This window comes from Bos indicus, chromosome 7 (assembly GCF_029378745.1).
Source record: "Bos indicus isolate NIAB-ARS_2022 breed Sahiwal x Tharparkar chromosome 7, NIAB-ARS_B.indTharparkar_mat_pri_1.0, whole genome shotgun sequence".
Classification (NCBI taxonomy): Eukaryota; Metazoa; Chordata; class Mammalia; order Artiodactyla; family Bovidae; genus Bos; species Bos indicus.
The window spans coordinates 1,269,943-1,296,815 of NC_091766.1; the positions used below are offsets into that span (position 1 = coordinate 1,269,943).

Below are 26,873 nucleotides of genomic sequence, written 5' to 3' on the forward strand. Positions count from 1 at the left end.
AGGTCAGGCACTCTGCTCTGTGCAGTTTGCATCTGCTGTCTCCCCACTGTCCAGTGAGGTGTGGGGAAGCCGGTAGTGGAGCTTCCAGGGTCAGGGTCACACGACTCAGAAATGGCAGCGCTGGTGTAAAAATGTCCTTCTGCATTATTTCTGCTCTTTACATAGGGCCACATGCCTCCCTCAGAAAGGAGGATGTTTGCCTGCACTTTGATGCCCACAAAAGAGCGTGTGGATTTCTACCATGGTGCTACGCCAAGCTTGGGAGTATGAAACATTAAGATATACAGTCTGAGCATTGATTGGAAGAAATATGAAGTCACCTACTGAGAAGCCTTAAATCAAAAGCCTTCTCCATTCTCATTTAAAACTGATTCACATAACTCTTACCTTCTAATAATATAGAACATGTGAATGAATAAAATAATCTGTGATGATTGTCTCCATGAGGCTACTGGTGTTAATTTACTTACTCACAAAGGTATACATTTTGAATCCAGAGAGATCTGGGTTTCACTAAATCATAATTTATGAATAATTCCATATATTGAAACGGAAAAACCAGTATTCTGGAAGTCACGTCATTCAGTTTACATATTAAGGAAACTATAAAACTAAATGTCAGCTGTCCTGTAGAAAATTAAATTATCTAATTATAGTTTTTCAGATCTAAAACCATGAAGCTAAAGGAAATACACACACAAACACAGTTGACCCCTGTACAACACAGGTTTGAATTGCACCAGTTGACTTATTTCAATAGTAAATACTGTAGTAATAGGTGATCAGCTGATGGTTGAATGTACAGAACCATCAATACAGAAAAAAAGAAAGTGGAAGTGCTAGTCACTCAGTTGTGTATGACTCTGCAACCCCTTGAACTGTAGCCCGCCAGGCTCCTCTCTCTATGGGATTTCGCAGGAGTGGGTAGCCATTCCCTTGTCCAGGGGATCTTCCCAACCCAGGGATCGAACCTGGGTTTCCTGCATTGCAGACATATTCTTTACCATCTGAGCCAGCAGGGAAGCCCACGAATACAGAGGGCTGACTGTAAGGTTATATGTAAATTTTCAACTTCAGTGAGTGTCAGCACCCCTAACCACTGCCCCTCCACATTTGTTCAAGGATTAGCTATACAAATCAGGGGAAACAGTAATAGGATACTTTATAAAGTATAATCCACTCTTACTTGCTTTTAAAAACTGTTTTTACCTGCACAGGTTTCTTTTGAAACTGGAATAGCCAGGAAGAAGTCAAGTCTTTGCAGATTCTCTGTCTTCCTGTCTCAGTCCAGGGGCCCCTAGGACTGTCTGGGACCTAAGAATGAAGGCTTCCAAAGCTGTTAATGGTAATTAGTAAGATGACAGTGTTTTCCTCAGGGGAGCCTCAGCTGAAACTAGATTGTGCTGGGAAATTTGTTCCATATTCTTTCTGTCCTTCAAGAATTGGCTTTTCCAGAGTTTCATTCCTGGTTCTCTTTTTTCCTTCCAAAGGTCAAGAATCAATGGGGAGTTTTCAGAAATACATACTGAGGGGAGCCCCAGGCTTGTTCGTTTTTATTAAGTGCCAGGGGTGACTCTGATGCTGCAAGGCCACGCCATCTATTGAAATGTAGAGCTGTGCTTGATCTTAGAAATTTCTTAGAATTTGACCTACCACCAAAGGAGGGGATCTCAACCTTTGTATTTGTTGTCTGCTTTCGAGTATTAGAGTTTGACAAACTTAGTGTTTTTTTGCACCTGTGATTAGGACACTGCTCACAGGGTTGTCTTCTATTCCTAGATCCTTGTCTAGATGACACTCCCCCTTTTACTTTGAAGCTGGTTGTAGCTTTCTCTGTGCTGCACGCCTGCTCACAAAACACTTCCTCTAACTGAGATGGTGACAACAGCATGACCCTGCGGTGCAGTAAAACCAACTTTGCAGTCAAGCAACGTTCTGTATGACCCAAGTTGACAGTTTTGACCCAGAGCAAGGTCTTTCCACCTGGGCACTGTTGACATTTGGGACCGGACATTTCTTTGTTGGGCAGGTTTGAGGGGCTCCCCCTGCATTGCGAGTTACTTAGCAGTATCTTTGGCTCCACTTAGTAGGTGCCAGTAACACCCCCTGCACATGGCCATTGACAACCACAAATGCCTGCAGTTGAGGACGCCTGATCTAGAGAATGGCTCCACACAAATACTCATCTTTGTTCCACATCTTCTCCAAGCCTCTGTTTTCCCATGGATCCCTTTCAAGTACCTTTGAATTAACAACTCTTGTGTGCTACTTGCTCTGGTCTCTCTCTCTCAGATACTCTGCCTTCCCTCTGTAGTCTGTGGGTCATTAAAACTGGTCTGATGTGTGACTTGCCTATGTCTTCCTTTAGCTCTGGTCGGACAGCTCTGGTGCCTGGAAGGCTAGCTGGGCCTGAAGCACTGCCCAGAGCCCCTCTTTTTCCCTGGTCATTTCTCCCTTCTCCTCAAGCAGCACATCCAGGGGTATCTATTCTCCTTAAACATCTTCACTCATCCCTTTATTCCTCACTCTCATCAGATACTTCACCATTATCTTCACAGAAACCAAGGCTGTTAGTTGAAATTCTCCTGGCTTACTGATCCTAAGCCTTCACGCGTACCTGCCTCCACACCCACCCTTGCAACCTTGCCTCCCATCAGGACAGAGGACCGCCTCCTTGGTTCTAATGTGCTTTTTCAACCTGGGCCTCTGTGTGCCACCACCTTCCCATCCTTGAGACCTGGCTCTTGACTCTTTGCTCCCTCCAGTTCTTGTTCTTCTGTGTCTGCCCACCAGCATTTCATCACGCTCAAGCATTTCCTCTCCAGTTTTTATAACTCGCTTTTAAACCCAGCTCCGAAGCTGTGCCACCTACAGCTTCTCCCCTTTACAGCCAGATTCTGAAAAGCATCTGCACTCACTGTCTCTTCTTCCCCTGAGTAAGGCAGGAAGAAAGTACAGGTGCCTTTATGTCTGTCTGTCCTTCCTTTTAACATACCTATCCCAAGACTGAACTAAAACTTTCTACAGAGAGCAAACCTCTTGTGGATTGGCTTCTTGCGTGGCCTTTACTCTTTACCTTTGTCACGTTAATTCCCTGAGGACAGATGGCAGTCAGCCCCGCACTGGGACCTCCTCCTTGTGTCAGCTGACCACCGTCGGCCGTCCTCTGGATGGTAGCCAACACAACTTAGAAACTGGAAGACTGGCACCCTGCTTTGCAGCTCTTCTATTTAAAGGTCAGCCACAAAATTTTTAGTGGTTAAAAACACTTTTCAGAAGTAGAGTGCTGCAGCTCAGCTCATTGTATGTCTAAGATGCCACCTTGGAAGCTAAAGTGGGTCAGTCGCCTGGCGGCTGGCAGAGGCACTGCTGTGATGCCCCTCCTCAGAGGGAAAGCCTATTTAAACAGTGTCTACTGCCAGTCCTAGTTCGGGGAAAAGAGGAGTTCTTGTCTCTGACCTTTAGTAATCCTGGATCCTTTTATATTTGCCAGGTTGTTGCACGGCACCAAGAGGCTGCAGAGCTGTGAAAACAACTCGCCTTCAGTGTAGACGCCTCACGCCCCTCCCCAGCCATTGTTCTGATCACTCTAGCTTACAGTGCTTTGGGAAGTAGGAGAGCGGGAAGGCATTGTGTTTTAATGTTACTGGTTTTGTTCCCTTTTCTGTTCTATACTTCCATATATCCCAAAGTACTTCTGTATCCCAAAGTATTTCTAATAGGAATAAAGGACTTTTCTGAAGCTCTGATACACTTGTCCTTTACATGTTTCATTGTTCCCCAACGCATCACCCGCTTTCCGTCCGTGTGCACCGCTCAGCCCTAAGTGTGTGGGGCCCTTTTCTGTGTTTGTGTGCGTTTTTATTATTCGGGTCTTTTTAGAACAGTGGGAAGGAGTTCTTTCCAGGTCTGACTGGCCCCACGTGCCCCTCTGAGGTGTCTGTGGATGCCTTTCATACATCTGCAAGCCTGTAAGAGGTCACTCTGGCGCGGGCGTGCAGAGACCTGAGGCACGCTGAAGTGTTCTGACCGTGTAGCAGGAGTTGTGTGAAATACTGGCATTACTCTGCCTGGTTGTTTGTTTAATAATACCTTTTATTGGCATATCCTTGGTGCCTTTCCTAAGTTTTTCACTTACTGCTCCAAACAGCCTCACGAGGTAGATGGCAGGCAGCCTTCCCCACTGTGCTTCTCCCCCACAGTGTTCAGATGAGACAGCTGGTAGTCAGAAAGGGCTGTTTGTTACGGCTCAGGCTGTGGTAGGAGCAGAACTTTGCCCAGGAGGAAGGGAAGGCCGTGTGGAGTTTGGTAAAACAGTAGACCTGAGGAGACAGAAGCAAGAGGTAAAGAAAACAGGTGACGAAGAAGAGATTGGCGAATACAGGGCAGCTCTTCACGACAGTGCTGTCAGTGGCCTGAGGGAGAGTGACGGCTTGTGTCAGAAGGGCCAGCAGGTGAAGAGAGAGAGCTGTGCTGTGGGAATTAGACTGATGTTTCCTGGGCCAGGTGCAGGAGCTAGACTGTTGTAATCCTGGAAAGAGCGTGACTGGAGGAAGACGTTTGGGAGGGAGGGAGGAAGGGGCAGCTTGCTGGCTGGGGTGGCGACTGAGGGTGGCAAAGCCATAGGCTGGGCAGATAGCCTAAAGGAAAGGGGTTTTCATGGAGAAAAAACAAAAAAGCTTTCTGATTTTGAGTTAGCTAAGGAAGAGAGGCTTTCTTTCCCAGCTTGTCCCTAGAGAACAGTTGGTCTTTGTTTTCCTTCATTACAGTGCTCCACAGGGAACCAGACACTTTGTTTTAGATCGGCAAACCTACAAGGGAACACTTAAGGACCCTGACATAAGAGAAATCCATTTATAACTAAGGTTAAAGGGACAGAGAACACTCAACTTACACAGCTTTAAAAATTACGGGATTAAACCATTTTGTTCATTCCAAATAACCGGTAATAGAAAAGAAAAGCTAGATAATAAGAAAAGAGGAAAGCAGAAACGCTGGTAAGAAGGGAAGGTAAAAGCCAGCAGTGCTGACTTAAACCAGGATTTCCACAGACAGATGGTTCAGGTCAGCTCCCCAACACCACAGCAGCTGCACCAGAGGTCACACAGCCTTCTGTCACCTGCCAGCTGGCCCAGGTCCCCTGTCCACACTGCATCGAACTGGCTGAGAGCACCTCCCCAGCCCCCCATCTCTGCCAACGCTGACCAAACCCTCACTGGTCCATAGACCTCCCAGAAACATTGCCAAATAAAGGCAGATGCACCCTTGCAGTGAGGAGGAGCTGTCATTTATGTCAGACCTAAAGGGGTCTGTATCTGAAAAAAGGACTGGAGGCCTTGTTCTTATCTTTCTTAGGCCACAGCCAACACCGTCACAGCTGCTGGGGAATAATCCCCACCTCTGAGAATACCCTCAGCGGAATTCTGGGGCAAGCCTTTATCTCCCTTTCAGAGTACACTCCAGATGTAAGGAACAGTAAACAGATGTGACAATGTGTTATGTATACTAAATGAGTTTAGGTCTTGCCTATGGTTCGATGACTTTGACCCTTTAAGTGAAAACCTTCAGGGTTGATGAGGTTCTGATTCATTGCGTTATCTAAGTTTCAGACTGTGTGTACTAAGTCACTTCAGTCGTGTCTGACTGACTGTGACCCTATGGACTGTAGCCCACCAGGCTCTTCTGTCCATGGGATTCTTCAGGCAAGAATACTGGAGTGGGTTGCCAAGCCCTCCTCCAGGGGAGATTCGCAACCCAGGGATGGAATTCGCATCTCATGTCTCCTGCACTGGCGGGCAGGTCCTTTACTACCATTTAGTTGCCAATGTCTTAATTCTTGGGCTTCTCAGGTGACGAAGTGGGTAGAGAATCCGCCTGTCATGCAGGAGATCTGGGCAGAGTTGGACACGGCTAAGCACGCACACACATCTTGATTCTTCCCCCAAAAAGTGGGCACAAGGCTACCGAGTGATGATCGGTTATTTGGGTTGAAACTGTAAGCATGAATGTTTCTTCCAAATCCCAATTAAAATAGTGAATTTTCTAAATCTCTTACTTTTTTAAATCGAAGCTACGTTTTAAAACAGGTATATACATTTTGAAAAGGTATACATAACTACTTATAAGCTAATATATAAAGTACAAATAAACAACATTTAAAAAGCATATGATGGTTCAATTTGGTATCTTTCTCAAAATTTCTTTTATCTTGTCCCGAGACTGTGATTAGATAATGGTGCCTGTCCTGGCCCCTGTCTCTGCCCCTGCCCCATGGGCCAGGACTCGGGGGCTTCCTTGTGGCCTCATTTCAGGCTCTCAGAGCTACCACAGGGAGGCACAGGAGCTTGAGAAATTATTCCAACAGCTCCCTCACTGTCTTTTCCCCTTTCCATAGGGCACAGGGACCTTCTTCAAGAATGCAAAACCCTCCATGACTTATTTCCAGTCACAAGGATGTGACTGTCCACTCTCTGGAATAAAAATCGCCCATCCTCTCTCCCTTCAACATTTCAGCTAAAAACTGCTGGTTAAATGTTATCTGATCCCTAAGCACAGCTCATCCCTAAAAATAGTCCCAACTACCCTGTAACTTTATAAGCGTTTAACTTGGGTTGCTTAGAAGTCTTGTTTTTTTCATTTCATTTACTTATTTTTTTGTTTTTACCTTTGGTTTATTTTTTTTAATTGGAGGAAAATTGCTTTACAATGTTGTGTTGGTTTCTGCTATACAACAACATAAATCAGCCATAATCAGACATATACCACTTCCCTCTTGAGCATCCCTCCCCTCCCCCCTGCCACCCATCTAGGTACTCACAGAGTGCCAGGCTGGGCTCCCTGTCTATCTGTTTTACAAGAACTCTTTAAATAATGTTTTAAACAACGTTTGAACAGAAGTCCATGAAACTAATTATATAGAGTTTAAACTCCTGGTTAATATTTAACTCCTGGTTAGTATTTTTTGAAATTCTATTTTTCTGCTTTAGATATTGGAAACAACTGATCTATAAAATATAGTTATCTTCATTCTTAGTAAATTTCCTACTTTTCCTCAAATCTTTATTTGGGATTTGATGGAATAAAACCAAACAGCCAAATACTACTTATCAGTTCTCATTATACAGTGCTGTTAACATATAAGATTGGATTTAGGAGATTTTCTGCCAGCTCTGTTTTAGTACATCCTCACTATTTGTCTCTTGGGACCAAACAGACTAACTAAAAATTTCATTTCTTTACATTTTGGCCTAAGAGTTTTTCAGGATAAAATTTGTGATATAATTCTCTGTTTTTTTATAGGCATGTTTTCCACAAATCCTGCGTGGATCCCTGGCTTAGTGAACATTGTACCTGTCCTATGTGCAAACTTAATATTTTGAAGGCCCTGGGCATTGTGGTATGTTTCCTATTTTGTTAATACGTCTGTGTCGTTTTACCTCTAAGCATAACATAACATAGGCTTTCTCTGCCAGATAGTCTTGTTGGTCCATTACTACATTTTTCCCACATCACAGTCCAGCCCCCATCGGAGAACTCATGGAAGGGCAGCTGAAGAACTGTGCCAGTCTACTTTAAAGCATGCTTCTGTTGGGTGGTAGGTGTGTGATGAAGAACTAAGGTAGAAAGAAGGATGTGATTTTTCTATATTCCAATATCTTTTTTTTTTTTTTAAGGAGTAGAATGTGGATTTTTAACTGTAGTCCAGTAGTAATTTTTTCTGCATTCAACATGGTATAAAACCGTGTCATTACTTATGTTTCTTCCTCTTGAATTTGGCTTTGCTCTCTTGCTGCTGCTAAGTCACTTCAGTCGTGTCCAACTCTGTGCAACCCCATAGACAGCAGCCCACCAGGCTCCCCCCTCCCCGGGATTCTCCAGGCAAGAACACTGGAGTGGGTTGCCATTTCCTTCTCCAGTGCATGAAAGTGAAAAAAAGTGAAGTCGCTCAGTCGTGTCCAACTCTTAGCGACCCCATGGACTGCAGCCCACCAGGCTCCTCTGCCCATGGGATTTTCCAGGCAAGAGTACTGGAGTGGGATGCCATTCCCTTCTCTGGGCTTTGCTCTCCCAGATGTTGGTAATTGCAGTCAGTGAGGGTAGGCAGTGCCAGCCCTGAGCAGATCTCTGACAGCTGGGTAGGGGCTTTGGTTGGGTGCCAGCCACATAGAGCACTTCAGCCATAGCCAGGTGAGCCAGCATTGACTACCTGAGGACCCTGGAATTCTTTCAAGAGTGATTGAATAATCTCCATATAGAGGAGAAAGTTTATGTTGACCCAACAGATGAATTCCTCATTTTAGCTTTGCAGATCTGATTAATCCTATTTAAAATATGCTATCAGATGACATTTTAGAAGCAATCCAGTTAGGTAGTAGTGCCCCATTTATCCTCCCATCTTCAAAGGTCATGTCAGTGATTTGTAGTTTCTTTACCTCTTAATTTGACACTGGCCTAGATAATCCCTTCTGGTGAGGGCTGTCCTTGAGACTGTCTGGCAGCATCCCTGGCCTTCCATATCCACTATTTAGTGGATGATAGTAGCCTTTAGCCCCACAGCACTCTGTTCCTCTCCCTTAGCATTAGATGCTTAAATTTTGAAACAGGTTTTTTTAGAGTCAGAAGACTTTTCACTGTTGATCTACTCTTGGTTGTATGCTTTATGTTTTAAAGGTGAAATATATTTAAAACCTGACTAGCAAAAGATGAGGTGTTACAGAACAGTTAATAGGGTGAAAGGGATATTTTATGTTATCTGTGTTAACACATGCACCAAAGTGATACACTGCACTGATTGTCAACTTTATAATAATGGTAATGAATCTCTTTGCCTGTGAGCCATGTTCACAAAAAGTTGTCCTTTATAAAGATGAAGTATCCAATTTTCTCAGTTCTACAGTGGATTTTGGCTTTCCTTTGTATCATTTTGGGGAAGAAATCATCTGTTTCTTTTAAATAAAAACTCTTGAACAAGAATGGACAGTGTAAATGGGGCGGGGAGAAATGAGAGGAACTCACATGGAAAAAACTGATAAAATCTTTTCAACAGGATGTCAAGCATTTAGAATTTGATAAAAGGATCTGTTAATCTTACAAGCACTTTTAACCTGGAAATATTTTGCAGCCAAATTTACCGTGTACTGATAATGTAGCATTTGATATGGAAAGGCTCACCAGAACCCAAGCGGTTAACCGAAGATCGGCCCTAGGTGAGCTCGCCAGCGACAACTCCCTTGGCCTTGAGCCACTTCGCACTTCGGGGATCTCGCCTCTTCCTCAGGATGGCGAGCTCACTCCTCGAACAGGAGAGATCAACATCGCAGTAACAAGTAAGTGGGCCCTGTGCCCAGGGCGTGGGACTGGCTTGCTGCTGATATTTGACATGTGGTGAAGAGTTGAGGCGATCGGCCACCGGGGCCAGTGACTTAAGTCTATAACTGAGAAAGTCATGGGTGCTTTTGTTAAAACAGATATTTGTAATCATGAAACTTCCTTTCTAGTAAGAAACTTGTGTATTTTTATTTGAGTAATGATTATAGTTGCCATTTGATGAGCAGTTGATCAGAGGTCTGTCTTAATAGCTGCGTTATCAGCCTGTTTTGAAGTGGTGGTGTTGCACGCAGGGATGTGAGGTGGGACGTCCGCAGTGTCACAGGTGTGCTGTGTAACTGTGAGCCCCAATGGTCTCTAGTTCCTGTGCTGCAGGAAACTTAGTAAAACACTCATCCAGAATTTGAACCTAAAACTCACAACTTTAAGAACAGTTGAGATAGCCAGTTGCTGCTCACTGTATTTTATACTTTTATGAAATTTGGCATCTTTCTTTAATTGTACAAGAGGTGTGAGAAAAGCCATAAGATAATCTACTTTTAAAGAATGTTCTGGGCTAGTTATGAATGTCATGATTGTTGAAATGTTGACAAGAAAAAAAAACATGCTCTGAATGCTTTGATGGCCTTTCCAAAGTATGAGTGGGCTGGCAGGCGTGTGAGTGGACATTCACCCGGTAACAAGCCAGCTGTTTTCAATCCATTCTTTGTGTTATTCTCTTCTAACAACCTTTCACCCCATCTTCCTCATCACCACTCTGGTGCTGCCTTTTTCAGTGTATGCTGTGCTTGCCTATAGCTTCAAGCCCTAACCCTAATGGGACTCCTCTCAACTTCTGGGAGTCAGTAAAATGGATAAAACTATTACAAAAAGACTTTCCCCTTAAGTTATAAGACTTGGGTGGTCTATTCAATTGATTTATACATGTTTTTAGCCAACCAGAAATTGTTAGAAAATGATTTTGCAGGTTTTATTCTTCATTTGTTTAAACTCAAGGAGAGTTCGTTAAGTTATAGAATCAGTAAAACTATTCTTTGATACATTTTGGCTAATTTCTTACCATTTCCCAGTGGTTTGTTTTAACAGCATTTCATGTTTTCCTGCTTTGACATTTAGGTTTTATGGGCTAGATTTTTTTAAAATGATGTAATAGTAATAAAGGAGACAAAGGTTGCCTGTTTATTAATGAATTATTGGTAGGTCTTTCATTGATCAACATTTATTGAGCACCTACTACTACATTAAGTAATTATTGCATTATATTTTATATAGAAATATCCTCTCAAAATCTTACATTTTGATGATAAAAATATTACTTCATGTGTCAAATTAATCACCTTTAGCAAATTTGTACATGTTAAAATGAAATTCATGTGGTTAAATTAGACCGAAGCTGCTTCTCCTTTAAGCTCAAAGCTCTGTAGTGCCGTAGTAACTACAGTGCGCTCAGCCAGCAGCCACTGTCCGCAAGGCACCGTGCTAAACACACACTGGGGAGGACAGAGCTGACAAGACCCTGCCTGCAGCGGGTCGGTGCTAATGTGCCTCTGGGCCCATCGGGTGTTATTGTGACGGTGTTTACTTCTTTTTGGTTACTAATTTTTATAACTGAAATGCCATGCATGTCTGGATGCTATATTCAAAATTGGAAACATAGATGTAATTGAAGTTAGTGGGCTTATCATGCATAAAAAAGTCTTAAGAAGAAAAAAATAAAGAATGCTATATTAAGCTTCTTGAAATTGATGACCAACATTTATTTTTTCTAATTTAAAATATATGGGGTTAAAAATGGTGGATTTTTGCATGGGTTCTTGAATGTTTGTTATTTTGACTTAAAGAAAAACCTTATAAATTCACTCTGTTGATGAAGAATTTGTATTCCAAGAAGCAGTGGCTGCACTGTTATCTAAAAAGAAAGAGCTTGCTGTGCATTTTAATAATGTAAACCAAGATGGGCAGAGAAATGCTTGTAGAACAACTCAGCATTCTGGAATCCTGAAGAACAGTTCTTCTTAACCTTTTGAAGATCACCAGCTTTAAAATTCGATGAAAGTATAATAGCCTTTTTCTAGAAGAATTAGTGGGCACACACAGTGTTGCATAGCTGTAAGATCCATGGGAAGCAGATTAGAAACACCCATGTTACACATAGCTTTCACATGTAAACGTTTGGCATTCCAAGTATAAATTTCTTCTCTCTGCATTATTGCAAGTGTATAGGGAATTTTACTGTGTAAAACTTTGTTAAATAGTCCTAGTTTGTGTATACTTTAGGAAATATAGTTAAAACTTTTTAGGAAGTCAGATTGATTCTCAGGTTGTTTTTATGGTTCTCAGTAAATACTGTTTTTGAAATATTACCCTGATGATACAGAGTTTGAAAAGTCAAGAGAAAATATTAACTGATTTCCTAGATCTAGAAAGGGACTAGATAAAAAACCTTTAGAGTTCTGTGTACCAGAGGTTTTCATCTCTTTGATGGGCCAAGTCTCTTGTGAATAAGCTTCCCTTTCTACTTCTGCTTAATAAAGCCTTAACAGCCAGTGCTGTTTCTTAGTGGTGGAGTCGTGAAGGGTAGTCTTCTTCTTTGCAGGAGACACCAATAAGATGTCCTTTTTAAAAAAAGACTCTTAAGTAAACCCACTCATAGACAAAAAGAATATAGATGAGAATGCCATGGAGGCCAGCCTGCGAACTGCTTGGAGTACCCACAAGACCTTTGGGGACCACTGCTCCATCTTTCTAAGCCTTTCTTTAGGAATGAATGACACAAGCATGCAGAAGTGACAGATGAAGAAAAAGAGGTTATAAGTATGGCTGGTCCACTTTACTGTCATTTAAATTAACAATTTTAAAAATGTGTCCGTGTGCCATTTTATATACATCTTTTTTCTGCACACATTTTGGTGGCCACACCTCTCACAGACCTCAGGACCTTAACTGGAAGAAATGTTTGGGCCATGCTTTCCTTTCTCCCTTGCAGCTTTCACCACTACTTCCACTAACCTTCTGCACTTAGTATCTCTCTGGCAAACCTCCTCCTGCTTCATTTCCTTGTGCCAGTCTTGGCTTACACCTTCGTTGACGTCTGCTTCGTTGCATTTGAGGGAAATGTTGACATCGATTTGACTTAAGTCTTCTCCCCAGAGTGATTTCCTCCCTTTCCTTTGTCAACAGAAGAATGGTTTATTATTGCCAGTTTTGGCCTCCTCAGTGCCCTCACACTCTGCTACATGATCATCAGAGCCACAGCTAGCTTGAATGCTAATGAGTAAGTAACAAATTGTTTTTTGGATTGCATGTGCCAAATGATCCCAGGAAAATATGTCATTTTCGTAAAGATCATGAGAATTGGCTTCCACCAATTTCATACTGATCCTGATGGGATCAAACCTAACAAAACAGTTTATTTCACAAACAGTAACACTGATTGGGAGTTCACTTTGTTCACTTTAGAAAAGATTTCGGGGCTTTCATTAGCCACAAGGTTAGAATAAATCAACAATGGAACAAATGCCAAGAAAAGCAGTACAGTTGTAGTATGTAGAGAATCCCCACGTCCTGATCATTGATGGGATTAGCCCTGGGGGACGAGCCCCGCGTGCTCATCAAACTTTACCTGGAGTTTCATATACTTAGCTTTCAGTGGAGAACTGGCACGCTGACGTATGGTTACAGGAACATGGACATTTAACCTGCAAGAAAGAAGCAATCAGAAAGATCTGTGACTTCTAAATATTAGAAAGACGATCAGGAAAAAAAAAAAATAAGCATAGACTGTATTTTCATAGGACAAAATGAAGACCAGGTTACAGATAGGCAAAATTTCACCTTGGTAAAAGGAAGAACCAGTGAGATGGTTTGCTGTGGGGGTAGGGAGTGCCCTGGACCAGGAACGCAGGCAGAAGCTGAGTTTTACTTGTCAGAGCTGTTGGATGGAAAATTTGGGCTGGATAACTGTTGAGGTCCAGTTTGATCCAGTGGTTTTCCAAAAGTAGCTTTCCATGGGGGTAGCTTGTTTCCATGGGGGCGGCTTTATTTGTTTTGCATTAAACTTGGGGCATTTACATTAGGATATTATTCAGTCCTTTCTTTTAAGCAATATTCATGAAAACTTATTCAAGATGAAAGCATCCCTGGAACACTGCTGAAATTTGAACTTGAATTGGTGGAGTTCCTGTGCTTTCTGTATTCTGTTATGTCCTGGCACTTTAGTTGATTAGTAACAACCAACCACGCTCATGTAATTGATTTAATTAAATGCTCATAGTCCAACTGTAGAAACAATGGGCAAGACACTTCCGTTTCCAATGACGTGATATTATTACTTCTAACCTGATCTTTTGGCTAGATACTTACAAGAAGTACCCTTTGGCATCCTTGACGTATTGCATATTGAGAGGATGTCATGGTCACTTGGCAGTCTTCAGATGAGTAGTCTCAACCTCATCCAGTAGGTCACCAGCTGGCTGCTTCTCTTGGGTCCACCTGATGCAGTTTTACTTCAACATAGCACAGTGTTAATAGCTCAGACTCTAGAGTCACACATACCTGGATATGACTACCTGCTCCTCCATATTTTTCTTGTGAGACCTATATAATATTTATCTGAAGTTCATTTTAGTCATCCATAAAACAAGAATAATGGTAGGAGTACATCATAGGATTGTTGTAAGTATCAGCATATAAAGTGCTTAGCACAGTGCCTCGTACATAATAAGTGCTCAATAAATGTTAGCCAAAACAATTCCTCTGAGATTCTTTCAAAGTTGTATGAATAAGATGGCCATCTGTCTTTATCACTTGGCAAATGAATTTAATTTTCTTCCATGAAATAGAATCATAAGAGCTCACGAGTGCCTGTAATCAACCCTCAGTTTGGAGGGAAATATTTATTTCTCCTGAAGTCACCTCTTTTGCTTACTCCCATACCAACCCATCAGACAAGATGATAATGTAAGCCCACTTATTAAAATTTCTCAAATGAGCAAAAACCAAGCAAGTAGCTGCACACTGGGTACTTTTAGGGAATTGTTAAGTAATTTAATAGTCACCTTGCTGCCACTGAGAATTGGCCAGGTGCTCAGTTCATGTTTTAGATATTTTAGAGAATGCTCAATAGACAACCTGTTTTAAGTTAGAGTTCCATTCATAAACGCATGCATGACTCAGAATCTGAGTCATATCTTAGACCCATGTCTTAGTCCATCCCTTCTCCCATCAGCCTTCGTAGAGGGTTGTTAGTACAGTTATTCATTCGACTATTATTTCTATGTCTTAGTCAAAACCACTCTGAATGACAATTTCCATAATTCCATTTAGAGAAGTTGAGAGAGAGAGCGTGTGTGTGTGTATGTGTGTGTGTGTGTGTGTGTGTACACACATATGGATGGATAAAAGGATGGTGACCAAATTATTAATGGTGATTTTCTTAATTTAGTAAAATTTTGGATGATGTTTTTCTCTCCTATATGCTTTTCTGTGTTAACTTTTTGTAACAGTACTTAATTTTTTTAAGTCCATTTTAATTCTAGGGGATTGGAAAAAAAGATAATGGTTGGAAATTCCCCAGCAGTCCAGTGGTTAGGACTCCACACTTCCACTGTTGGGGGCCTGGGTTCGATCCCTTGTCTGGAAACTAAGATCTACAAGCCATTCAGTGCAGCCAAAAATAAATAAATAAATACCCACTCTTATTCAATGTCTCCTTCTAAGAATATTGATGAAAAATTCCTATGTGATTTTAATTCTGAAAAGTTTATTTTAGCAAATAAATTATAATTATTCTTCATTAATTCTTTGAAATCTCTCTTATTTCCCGTTTCACTTTTACCAAAAAATTGCAGTCAAAATGAGATTGCCTTTTCAATTTAATTGCTCTGTTTCAGTTTTTTGGGTACCCTCCTCCATTTCTAAGATGGTCTTCTATATGAGTAGATTCTGTCTTTTCACATGTTAATGATTTGTCTGGATATTACTAGTAAATTCCACCTTATACCATCTACCTACTATTATAGTTTGCTCTTCTAACAGTGTTACACTGAACTTGTGTACTGTGATGTCAGTAAGACTGACCCAGTCTAGCCACTGGTGAGACCCTGTGAGCAAGATCAAGCAGTGAGCAAGATCTGTGGCCAGATACAAAAGCAGAGCTGTGGAACCCAGGCAGGCCCAGGCCTCCATGGGTCATGGACTGCTGCTCACCTGGGGTTGAAAGCACTCTGCCTCCCTTACCACACTCTGCAAGTTCACCCAAGGCTTGATGATAGTGACTTAACTCAAGTTAATCAAAAGTCCATGTATCTGGGAGCACCACCTTCTATTGTGATGAAATACTATATAAGTACTCAATCATGACTAATTGTGCTTTACTTTTTTAATACTATAAGCAGATCTAGTGAATTTTGAAACTTGACAAATATAAACAGGATAGTAGTCAAAGAAGTAAATAAATGCATGGTAAATGTATTTTTATATATTAGCTTCCCAAACATTTGTTGTGCCTGAGTAAGGCTCTGAGGAGGCCTTACAAATAGCTGAGAAAAGAAGAGGAGTGAAAGGCAAGGGAGCAAAGGAAAGATATACCCGTTTGAATGCAGAGTTCCAAAGAAGAGCAGGAAGAAATAATAAAGGTATCTTAAGTGAACAATGCAAAGAAACAGAGGAAAGCAATAGAATGGGAAAGACTAGAGATCGCTTCAAGAAAATTAGAGATGCCAAAGGAATATTTCATGCAGAGATGAACACAGTACAGAACAGAAACGATATAAACCTAACAGAAGCAGAAGATACTAAGACAAAGTGGCAGGAATATACAGAAGAGCTATACAAAAAAGATCTTCATGACCCAGTTAGCCATGGTGGTGTGATCCCTCACCTAGAGCCAGACATTGTGGAGTATGAAGTTGAGTGGCCTTAGGAAGCATCACTAAAAACAAAGCTAGTGGGAGGTATTGGAATTGCAGCTGTGCTACTTCAGATCCTAAAAGATGATGCTATTAAAGTGCTACACTCAATATGCTAGCAAATTTGGAAAAATTTGGAAAACTCAGCTGTGGCCGCAGGACTGGAAAGGGTCAGTTTTCATTCCAATCCCAAAGAAAGGCAATGCCAAAAAATGTTCAGACTACTGCACAATTGCACTCATTTCACATGCTGCTGCTGCTGCTGCTAAGTCACTTCAGTCGTGTCCGACCCTGTGCGACCCCATAGACAGCAGCCCACCAGGCTCCGCGGTCCCTGGGATTCTCCAGGCAAGAACACTGGAGTGGGTTGCCATTTCCTTCTCCAGTGCATGAAAGTGAAAAGTGAAAGTGAAGTCGCTCAGTTGTGTCCGACTCTTTGCGACCCCATGGACTGCAGCCTACCAGGCTCCTCCATCCATGGGATTTTCCAGGCAAGAGTACTGGAGTGGGGTGTCATTGCCTTCTCCAATTTCACATGCTAGCAAGCTCAAAATCCTTCAAGATAGACTTCAACAGTACATGAACCGAGAACTTGAAGATGTACAAGTTGGATTTAGAAAAGGCAAAGGAACCAGAGATCAAATTGCCAACATCCATTGGATCATAGAAAAAGCAAGGGAATTACAGAAAAACTTATGCTTCGTTGACTACACGAAAGCCTTTTGACTATGTGGATCACAACAAACAGTGGAAAATTCTTAAAGGGATGGGAATACCAGACCACTTTACCTGCTTCCTGAGAAACCTGTATGCAGGTCAAGAAGCAACAGTTAGAACCAGACATGAAATGATGAACTGGTTCAAATTGGGAAAGGAGTACGTGAAGGCTGTATATTGTCACCTTGCTTCTTTGACTTCTATGCATAGTACACATCATGGGAAATGCTGGGCTGGATGAATCACAAGCTGGAATCAAGATTTCTGGGAGAAGTGTCAACAGCCTCAGATATGCAGATGATAACCACTCTAATGGCAGAAAGCAAAGAGGAACTAAAGAGCCTCTTGATGAAGGTGAAAGAGGAGAGTGAAAAAACTAGCTTAAAACTCAGCATTCAAAAACTAAGACTATGATGTCTGGTCCCATCGCTTCATGGCAAATAGATAGGGAAAAATTAGAAACAGTGACAGATTTCATTTTCTTTGGCTCCAAAATCACTGGAGACAGTGACTGCAGCCGTGAAATTAAAAAATGCTTGCTACTTGGAAGGAAAGCTATGACAAACCTAGACAGCATATTAAAAAACATACATCACTTTGCCAACAAAGTTCCCATATAGTCAAAGCTATGGTTTTTCCAGTAGTTATGTACAGATATGAGAGTTGGGCCATGAAGGTTGAGCACCGAAGAATTGATGGCTTTTGAACTGTGATGTTGGAGAAGACTCTTCAGACTTCCTTGGACTGCAAGGAGATCCAAACAGTCAATCCTAAAGGAAATCAACCCTGACTCTTTATTGGAAGGACTGATGCTGAAGCTAAAGCTCGAATACTTTGGTCACCTGATACGAAGAGCAAATTCATTGGAAAAGATCCTGATGCTAGGAAAGACTGAGGACAGGGGGAGAAGGAGGGGCAGGATGAGATGGTTGGATGGCATCATCAGCTCAATGGACATGGGTTTGAGCAAGCTTCGGGAGATAGTGAAGGACAGGGAAGCCTGCCGTGTTGCAGGCCATGCGTCGCAAAAGTCAGACACAAGTGAGCAACTGAACAAGTTATATTGAACTTAAATTCCCAAAGTATGTTTTCTGCTATGTTTTATTATTTAAGTAAACCTTGTTAAATCTCAACGTTTACCAGCTTACGTTTACATAAATCTATTTTTCCCTCAACATAAGTAAATATTTATTTGAAATGTTTTTATTTGAGGAATAAGTTATAAGATGTGGATGATGTAGGAGAGATTTTGAGTTGACTGGGCAGTTCAGCTAGGTATTCTCTACAGCCCTTTCTTAGTTCCTGGATTCTGATGCATAGAAATCATGTTCTGAGATTTGCAGAGGGGTGTAGACTAGCATTTAAGATTCAGACAGTCTCAGCGGGAGGAAATGAATCTGATGTGCTTGACTTGTTGAAAGAATGGGAGCAAATTTGAAATCCTGTAGCATAATTGAAGACCAAGAAGTCCTAGCTCTGCAGCAAGTCCATTGGGCTTCAGTGTTCTTTTTGAGCGATCCTCCTCTGAGTTGTTGTGGTAGAAATATATAGGCCAGGTCAAAGGAATTGATGTTTCTGTTTTACTCTCTACTAAGAGTATTTCAGTATTTCTGAATTGTTTTGCTCAAGCTTTTTTAAGAGGAACATTGACATATTTCAATATAAAAGTATCTGAAAACTTAATCATTTCATTTGGGGATATTTACCTTAGAAAAGAGGAGACTGAGGTGAAGTAAGAGGTGTTCTCAAGTATTTGCGGGACTTTCAAAGGTGAGAACAGCTACTGTTGATTGTGCGCCTACCAAGACCTTACTCCTTTGTGGGACTCCGTTATTACCCACATTGCCCCCAGTTAATACTTGTAGTAGTCCCAAGGTGACTAACCAGTGCCTACAGAGGGTAATACTTCCTATGTAGCTCTGGAGGCATCTACAGGGAGGTAGGTTTCCATTTAATGTAAGGAAGAACTTCCTGCCAGTAAGAATTTTCCCTCCATGAAAATGAGCTGTCTTAAAAGCTAATGAGCTTGCCAGGAGTTGCTTATTCAGATGGAAACTATAAGGCAGGAGCTGTATGGAGGCAGATCTTGAGTCAGATTGGCAAAGACAATGGCACTCCAGTACTCTGGCCTGGAAAATCCCACGGACGGAGGAGCCTGGTGGGCTGCAGTCCATGGGGTCGCAAAGAGTCGGGCACGACTGAGCGACTTCACTTTCACTTTTCACTTTCATGCATTGAAGAAGGAAATGGCAACCCACTCCAGTGTTTTTGCCTGGCGAATCCCAGGGACGGCAGAGCCTGGTGGGCTGCCGTCTATGGGGTCGGACACGACTGAAGCGGCTTAGCAGCAGCTGCAGTTTGAGTCAGACAGAAGTTCTAAGACTCCTTCTAGTTCTCAGAGTTCCTCTTGAATTGTCTGTCCTAAATGATCCCTTCCTGGGAGAGATCAAAACAACGGTCTCAGCTGGCTAGCCCTCATCGAATCTTCAGGGTCAAGCAGTGTTTTTAAAACTTTTTAAAATCATCTCCTACTGTAAGAAATACATTTTCTATTGTGACCCAGTACTCCCACATGTATGACTGAAACAGAAGTTCCACAGTTTTCCTTACTACACACAGATCTTTTCTTCTCTGTGGTTTCTTGTTGTTAATATGGGTCATGAACTCCTGCATTGATTTTATGATCCATTAATAGGTTGCCGCCTGCAATTTGAGAAACACTAAGCTGAAGAATTTTGAATTTTTAGTTTTCAATCTAATAACCTCTTTTTTATTTGACTGTGCTAGGTCTTGGTTACTGTGTGCAGGCTTTCTCTAGTCGCAGCAAGCAGGGGCTACGCTCTGACTGTGGTACACAGGCTACTTCTTGCAGCGGCTTTTCTTGTTGCAGAGCACAGGCTTTAGGGCCCAGGCTTCAGTAGTTGTGGCTCCCAGGCTCTAGAGCACAGGCTCAGCAGTTGAGGTGCGTGGACTTAGTTACGCGTGGAATCTTCCCAGCCTGGGGATCAAATCCGTGTCCCCTGCATTGGCAGGCAGATTCTTTTCTTCTTTTTTAATTCTTTTATTTTGCTCTTCCCAGCATCACCTGAGATCTACATTTTTTTACATTGGAAAAGACCCTGTTGCTGGGAAAGACTGAGGGCAGGAGGAGAAGGGGACAACAGAGGATGAGATGGTTGGATGGCATCACCGACTCAGCAGACATGAGTTTGAGCAAACTCTGGGAGATAGTGAAGGACAGGGAAGCCTGGTGTGCTGCAGTCCATGGGGTTGCGAGGAGTTGGACACGACATAGTGACTGCACAACAACAGCACATTCCTTTGATGCCAGGGTTGTGGGTTCCCTTTACATTCTGAGCAGGCAGACTTTTAACCACTGGGCCATCTGGGAAGTCCTCAACCTAATAACTTGCTCACACTGGCACACATATCTGATTGTTTATTTTCCTGAGACAGCTTTTTTTGTAGGAGTGTCAGCAAATACTTGTCCCCAGCCTCACCATGAATACTCTTCTTTCTTTGAGCATTTAGTTCTCCTTTTAGCCACAGTAAGCCCGAGATACGAACACAAAGGAGTAACCTGAGGCCCAGGGGGGCTGAGTGACCTCCAAGAAATGCCATGGGAGGAAGGGCCTGGGATTCCAGCCCAGTACTTCTGGTTCCAAGTCTTTATACTTCTTTTCTTTGACTACTCCAGAGGGCCATTTAAGGGTTCCAAATAATATGGTTGAAAAAGATTAATTTGGTTTTCTAAAAACTCAGTGACAAAAAAGAAGATTAAAGCAGCAGAACCTTTGATTGGGTTTCTGTCTTTGTCGGTCTTTTTATTTTTCAGAAGTGCCTTTAATGTTTGGCTTCGTCGGGTTTTTTTTAAATACTTACAAGTGTTAGTCATTCAGTCGTGTCCAACTCTTTGCAACTCCATGGACTGTAGCCCACCCGACTCCTCTGTCCATGGAATTCTCCAGACAAGCATACTGGAGTGAGGTGCCATTCCCTTCTCCAGGGTATCTTCCCAACCCGGGAATGAACCTGGGTCTCCCGCATTGCAGGTAGATTCCTTACTGTCTGAACCACCAGGGAAGTCCCATAATTACTTAGAAAGGCAGCAAAAAAAATAAGTTTAAAAATCTTGACTCACCCATTAAAAGTCCCTATGCCTTCTGAGGAAATAATATAAAAAACAATGTGTCATATTAAATATAAACTGTAATAAACAAGTGTAGAGCCTCATTCACAGTTTCTGTGAATGACCCTAACCCTAAGCCTTCCTTCCATTCGTGAGGCACCATCTCCCAGCTTGAGGCACCAGGCCTGCCCTGCAGGAGCCCTGGGGTGACAGGCTGCAGCGCTCTCTGTACCCAGTGCTGTATCTGTGCCAGGGCAGTATGGCATGAGTACCACACAGAAGCAGAGGAGCTCCCGCTCCTCCCCTGAGGGAGGCAAAAAGGCTTCCTGGAGGAAGTGACTTAGAAACCAGGCCAGGCATCATTAAAACAAAGGTGCGGGAAAGCAAGGCAGGTTCAAGGAGTTGTGTGGTTTGATGTGTCTACTGTAGGTGATGGCGGAAGTAGGCAGACTATGGAACTTGGACTGTGGGTCTTTTTTGTTTTTTGTTTTTTTGGTAACCAGCAGGTTATGTCTAAGGCTTTTCAGTAAAAAGAAAATTGCTAATGACTGAGAAATTGCTTTGGCATGGTAGAGACCAAAAGCAAGAAGGTAGGTTAGGTAAAAATACGGAGCTGAAGGAGAAAGTCAGGACGATGGGGAAGAGATAAAACAGGAAATGCTGGAGAGCTGTATGATGACCAAAGAGTAAGTGATTTGGATCCAGAGTGTGGATCTGGAACTCAACAGGCAGAAAAGAGAGCAGCATTGAAGATAAGGTATATAGAAACCAGAGCAATGATCCAGACTCTAGAAGGGTTGAGGAAGCCAGAGCAGTCCCACACCGCCAGGCTACAGAGGGACAGCTTTAGCCTGAGGGTAATGCAGGACACTTCAGATGTCAAGTACCTTCAGGCACCTGGTTTAGGGGGACACACACACACACACAAAAAAAATACATGCACATTAAATCCGTGAGTTCCTGTAAGAAAGCCTTACACCCCTGGGAGTCCGTACTCCTCAAATCTTATTTCAAAATAAATAAAGACATGTTTGTTTGAGGTATAAAGGGAGAGCGTATTTTAAAGACAGCAGCTACAGATCTCAGGGCCTTCGGCGTTTAGAACACGTGTTCAAACCAGGACAAGTTGTAAATTTTATAATTGTCCCCACATTTTTTAAACAAAATGCTATTAACCTGTACTTTCCCCTGCCTTCCTTTTGGAAGTACTAACACACTTTTAAGTGATTGAGCCACTTAACCGCAGATCTGAAGCTGCTGAGTTCAGGAAATGCTGATGGCTTACTGGCTTGACCAAACTGCTCTGGGAAATACTTGGGGACAACCCAGCCCACCATTCAGTTAGAATTACTTTCTGTTTTAAAAATTTGACAAATACCCTTTAACTAATTCTTGACCTCTCTTTTTCTCCTTTTATTCCATAGGGTAGAATGGTTTTGAAGAAAGAAAAACACTGCTTTCTGACTGATTGCCTTGAAGGAAAAAAGAACCTATTTTTGTGCATCATTTACCAATCATGCCACACAAGCATTTATTTTTAGTACATTTTATTTTTTCATAAAATTGCTAATGCCAAAGCTTTGTATTAAAATAAATAAATAATAAAATTAAAAAGCTGTGTTGTCGAGTATTATTCAACCACTTGTGTTTGGAAGGCTGATTGGGAGATCACATACCCATTTCATTTGTGTATGTTTCAGAGACAGAAGGTGCTCATACTCTCCAGGGGAGGAACAGCAATGCTATTTCTTTTGATATTTTTATGTTGGCTCCTGCAGTTTCCAGATAGGACCCAGGTGTGGGGACACCCTGTGTAGCGATGCCCCCTCGGGCCTTGAAATGACTTACTCCATTTTATTTTCTTCAAGATTGCCATTCACTCTCTGATACTTTCTTAATTGTTTATGGTCGATCTGCCTCCTCCAGCATGTCAGCTCCACAGCCACAGGGACATTCAACTGTGTCTCTTCCCGCTGTAGCCCTGGTACCTAGTAATGTGCTTTGCACATAGTAAGTGCTCAATAAATACTTGATGAGATGAAAGGATGAGTGTACAAAAAATTTTCCGAAATCCATGCTGTTAGTAATAAATTGTATCTGTCCGAGATTTTTTTCCCTAGTTTACACAGTGTTCTGTGCAGGCGGGCGTGCTGCGCTTCATCTGTGCCTGCACAGTGGCACGCTCTGGTCGTGGTGAGCAGGGACTCGGCGTTGCAGTCCCCGGGCTTCTCACTGCTTGCTTTCTCCTGATGCAGAGCCCAGGCTCTAGATCTCAGCCTCAGTAGTTGTGGCCCACGGCTTAGCTGCTCTGCAGCATGCGGAATCTTCCTGCATCCGGGGTCAAACTTGTGTCCCCTGTTTTGGCTGGCAAATTCTTAACCATTGGACCACTGGGGATGTCCTGTATCCTTCTAAAAACAGTAAATTCTAAAGTTGGATGAGAATAATTTTACATGTGTAAATGTAATTTTTTGCATTATTTGTAAGGAAGCTGTTGACATACTTTGTTATATGAATCAATATGATAAACTTGAAGGGATTATCAGGATGTGTAGCTGTTTTGAGCAGTCAGTTCCCAACCTTCCACCTCAGCATACCTCAGTTGAGAGTATTCCCATTAGTTACAGACCCGCTAGAGCAGTCATACTTACATCAGTAGGGGGCTGAAGATTCTTTTTTTTATTAAGATGTAATTCACATACCATGAAATTTACCTTTTTAAAGGTAAGCTATCTCCGTGTTTTTTTAGCATAGTCACAAAGTTGTACAACCATCACAACTGTCTTAATTCCAGAACATTTTTATCATCCCAGAAAAAAGCCTCATACCCTTTCACCCCTGACAGCCCAGAAACCACTAATCTACTCTGTCTCTAAGGGTTTGCCTGTTCTAGGCATTTTGTATAAATAGAATCATTCACTATGTGGGTTCAGTGTTTGGGTTCTTTCACTTCCTATAATGTTTCAAAGTTCATCCATTTGCAGCATGTATCAATACTTTGTTCTTTTTTGTAACTGAATAATATTCCATTGTGTGAACGTGTTAGTTGCTCAGTCGTGTCCAACCCTTTGTGACCCCATGGACTATAGCCCGCCAGGCTCCTCTGTCCATGGCATTCTCCAGGCAAGTATACTGGAGTGGGTTGCCATTTCCTTCTCCAGGGGATCTTCCTGACACAGGGCTGGAACCTGGCTCTCCTGCATTGCAAGCAGATTCTTTACCATCAAGCCACCAGAAAAGCCCCATTTCATTGTGTGGATGGATAGATAGGTAGATAGATACTGCATTTTGTTCATCCATTCATTGATGGATGTTGTGGGTTGTTTCCACATTTGGTCTTTTATGAATGGTTCTATCAATATGTGTACTCAGATTTTCGTGTGAATGTATCTTTAATTCTCTTGGATATATCCCTAGGAGTAGAATTGCTGGAGTATATGTTAACTCTAGGTTTAACTTGTTGAAAAACAACCAGACTGACCTCCAGGCAGCTGTACAATCTCACTTTCCTGCCAGCAATATATAGGTGCTCCTGTTTCTCTGCCTCCTCACCAGTGCATATTTTCATTTTTCTAAAAAATTTTGCCATGTCTAGTGGGTTTGAAGTGGCACCTCATTGTGGCTTTGATTTGCATTTTTCTCCCTGGCAAGAATACTGGAGAGTCCCATGGACAGAGGAGCCTAGCGGGCTACAGTCTGTAGGGTCTCAAAGAGTCAGAGACAGCTGAAGTGACTGAGCACGCACACATGAAAAATTCTAAGGACATTGAACATCTCTCATGTGCCTGTTGGCTACTTGAATATCTTCTTTGGAGAAATGTCTATTCAAGTCCTTTGCCCATTTTTAATTGAATTATTTGTCTTTTTATTATTGTGTTCTAAGAGTTCTTTATAAAATCCAGATCCAAGGCCCTTATCAGGCTTCCCTGCTCAGATGGTAAAGAATCCACCTGCCATGTGGGAGACCTGGGTTCAATCCCTTGGTTGGGAAGATAGATACCCTGGAGGAGGGCATGGCAGCCCACTCTGGTATTCTTGCCTGGAGAATCCCATGGACAGAGGAGCCTGGTGGGCTACAGTCCGTGGGGTCACAAAGAGTCACACACGACTGAGTGACTAAGCACAGGCCCTTATCAAATATATGGGTTGCAGATATTTTTCTCCTGTGAGTTCTCTATTCACTTTCTTGATAGTATCTTTTGAAGTACAAGTGTTTTTGTTTTGGGGGTTTCTGTGGGGAACTCCAATCAGTCTATTTTTTGTTTGGTTTGTGTTTTGGGAGTCATATCTAAGAAACCATTGCCTAATTCAAGGTCACAGAGACTTCCAAGAGTGTTATAGCACTTATATTTAGTTCTCTCATCCTTTTTGAGTTAATATATGTATATGGTGTGAAGTAGAGGTCCAACTTCTTTTTTTTTTTGCATGTTGGATATTTATTGTCCCAGTACCATTTGTTGAAGAGATTATTCTTTTTTCCCAGATGAGTCGAGGCACTCTTGTCAAAAGTCAGTTAAGCGTAATACATGAATTTATTTCTGGACTCTGGGTTCTATTTTATTGGTCTCTATGCCTGTCCTTGTGCCAGGATCACGTGGTATTGATTATTGTTACTTTGCAGTAAGTTAGAAATTGGGAAGTGTGAGTCCTCCAACTTGTTTTCTGTTTTTTTTTTTTTCCCCAAGATTGTTTTGGCTGTTCAGAACATTGCATTTCCTTGCATTTTCATATGAATTTACAACAGTTTTTAATATCTGCCAAAAAAAAAAAAAAACACAACCACTTGGGATGTTGATAGGGATTACCTTAATTTGCAAGTCATTTTCAGGTGGTAGAGTCATCTTAGCCACCTTTATCCTTGCAACCTTGCTAAACTCAGTTACTAGGGCTAATAGTTTTCCAGTGGATGCCTTAGAATTTTCTATGTACAAGATTGTATCTGCAAAGAGAGATCGTTTTAGTTTTTCATTTCCAGTCAGGCTGCCTGTTATTTCGTTTTCTTGTTTAATTGCTCCTGGCTAGAGCCTTCATCAGTGGAATGTTGAGTAGAAGTGATACAAGCAGACATCCGTGTTTTGTTCCTGATCTTAAGGGAAAAGCTTTCACCCTGTCACCGTTGAGGATGATGTTAGCTGTGGGATTTTCGTTGACATCCTTTTATCAGGTTGAAAAGTTCCCTGTTGCTTCTAGCTTGTTGAATGTTTTTATCATAACATTGATAAACATTAACATTTTATCATAACATAACACAAGTTTACTTTTCCTATGCCTGTTAAGATGATTGTGTGGTTTTTGTCTTTTATTTTATTAATATGGCATATTACATTAGTTGATTTTCATATGTTGAACCAACCGTACATTCCTGAGATAAATCCCAGCTGGTCGTAATGGGATTGTGTTTTTATAAATTTCAGAATTCAAGTTGCTAGTATTTTGCTGAGCATTTTTGTGTCTACATTCAATGAGGGATATTGGTCTGTAATTTTCTTGTGATGTCTTTCTCTGACTTGTTATCAGTGTGATGCTAGCCTTAATTACGAAGTGTTTCCTTCTCTCTTGTTTTTTGAAAGTGTTTGAAAAGAATTGGTGTTAATTCTTAACTGGTAGAATTCACTGGTAAAGCCATCTGATCGTGGTCTTTCCTTTGTGGGAAGTTTTTTCATTACTGATATACTCTCTTCTTTTAGGCCTATTCAGGTGTTCTATTCTCGGTAACTCAGTTTCAGTAATTTGTGTCTCTAGGAATTTGTCCATTTCATCTAGGTTATCTAGATGAAATTAGATTACCTGGC

General features: G+C 41.9%; 1 protein-coding gene across 4 annotated transcripts in view; it reads left to right on the forward strand.

Moving 5' to 3' along the window:
- RNF130 (ring finger protein 130) overlaps positions 1-26,873 on the forward strand; it is a 185,115-nt gene that overhangs the window by 120,928 nt on the left and 37,314 nt on the right. For 2 of the 4 annotated variants that reach the window (XM_070792321.1, XM_019963705.2), the window contains 4 exons: positions 7,300-7,396; positions 9,122-9,326; positions 12,508-12,601; positions 22,506-22,695. In XM_070792321.1, the coding sequence (XP_070648422.1) occupies positions 7,300-7,396; positions 9,122-9,326; positions 12,508-12,601; positions 22,506-22,521 (412 nt within the window). In that variant the 3' untranslated portion in view covers positions 22,522-22,695. Of the gene's footprint in view, positions 1-7,299; positions 7,397-9,121; positions 9,327-12,507; positions 12,602-22,505; positions 22,696-26,873 lie in introns of those variants that run through there. The other 2 variants (XM_070792320.1, XM_070792319.1) reach the window with 2 other exon arrangements.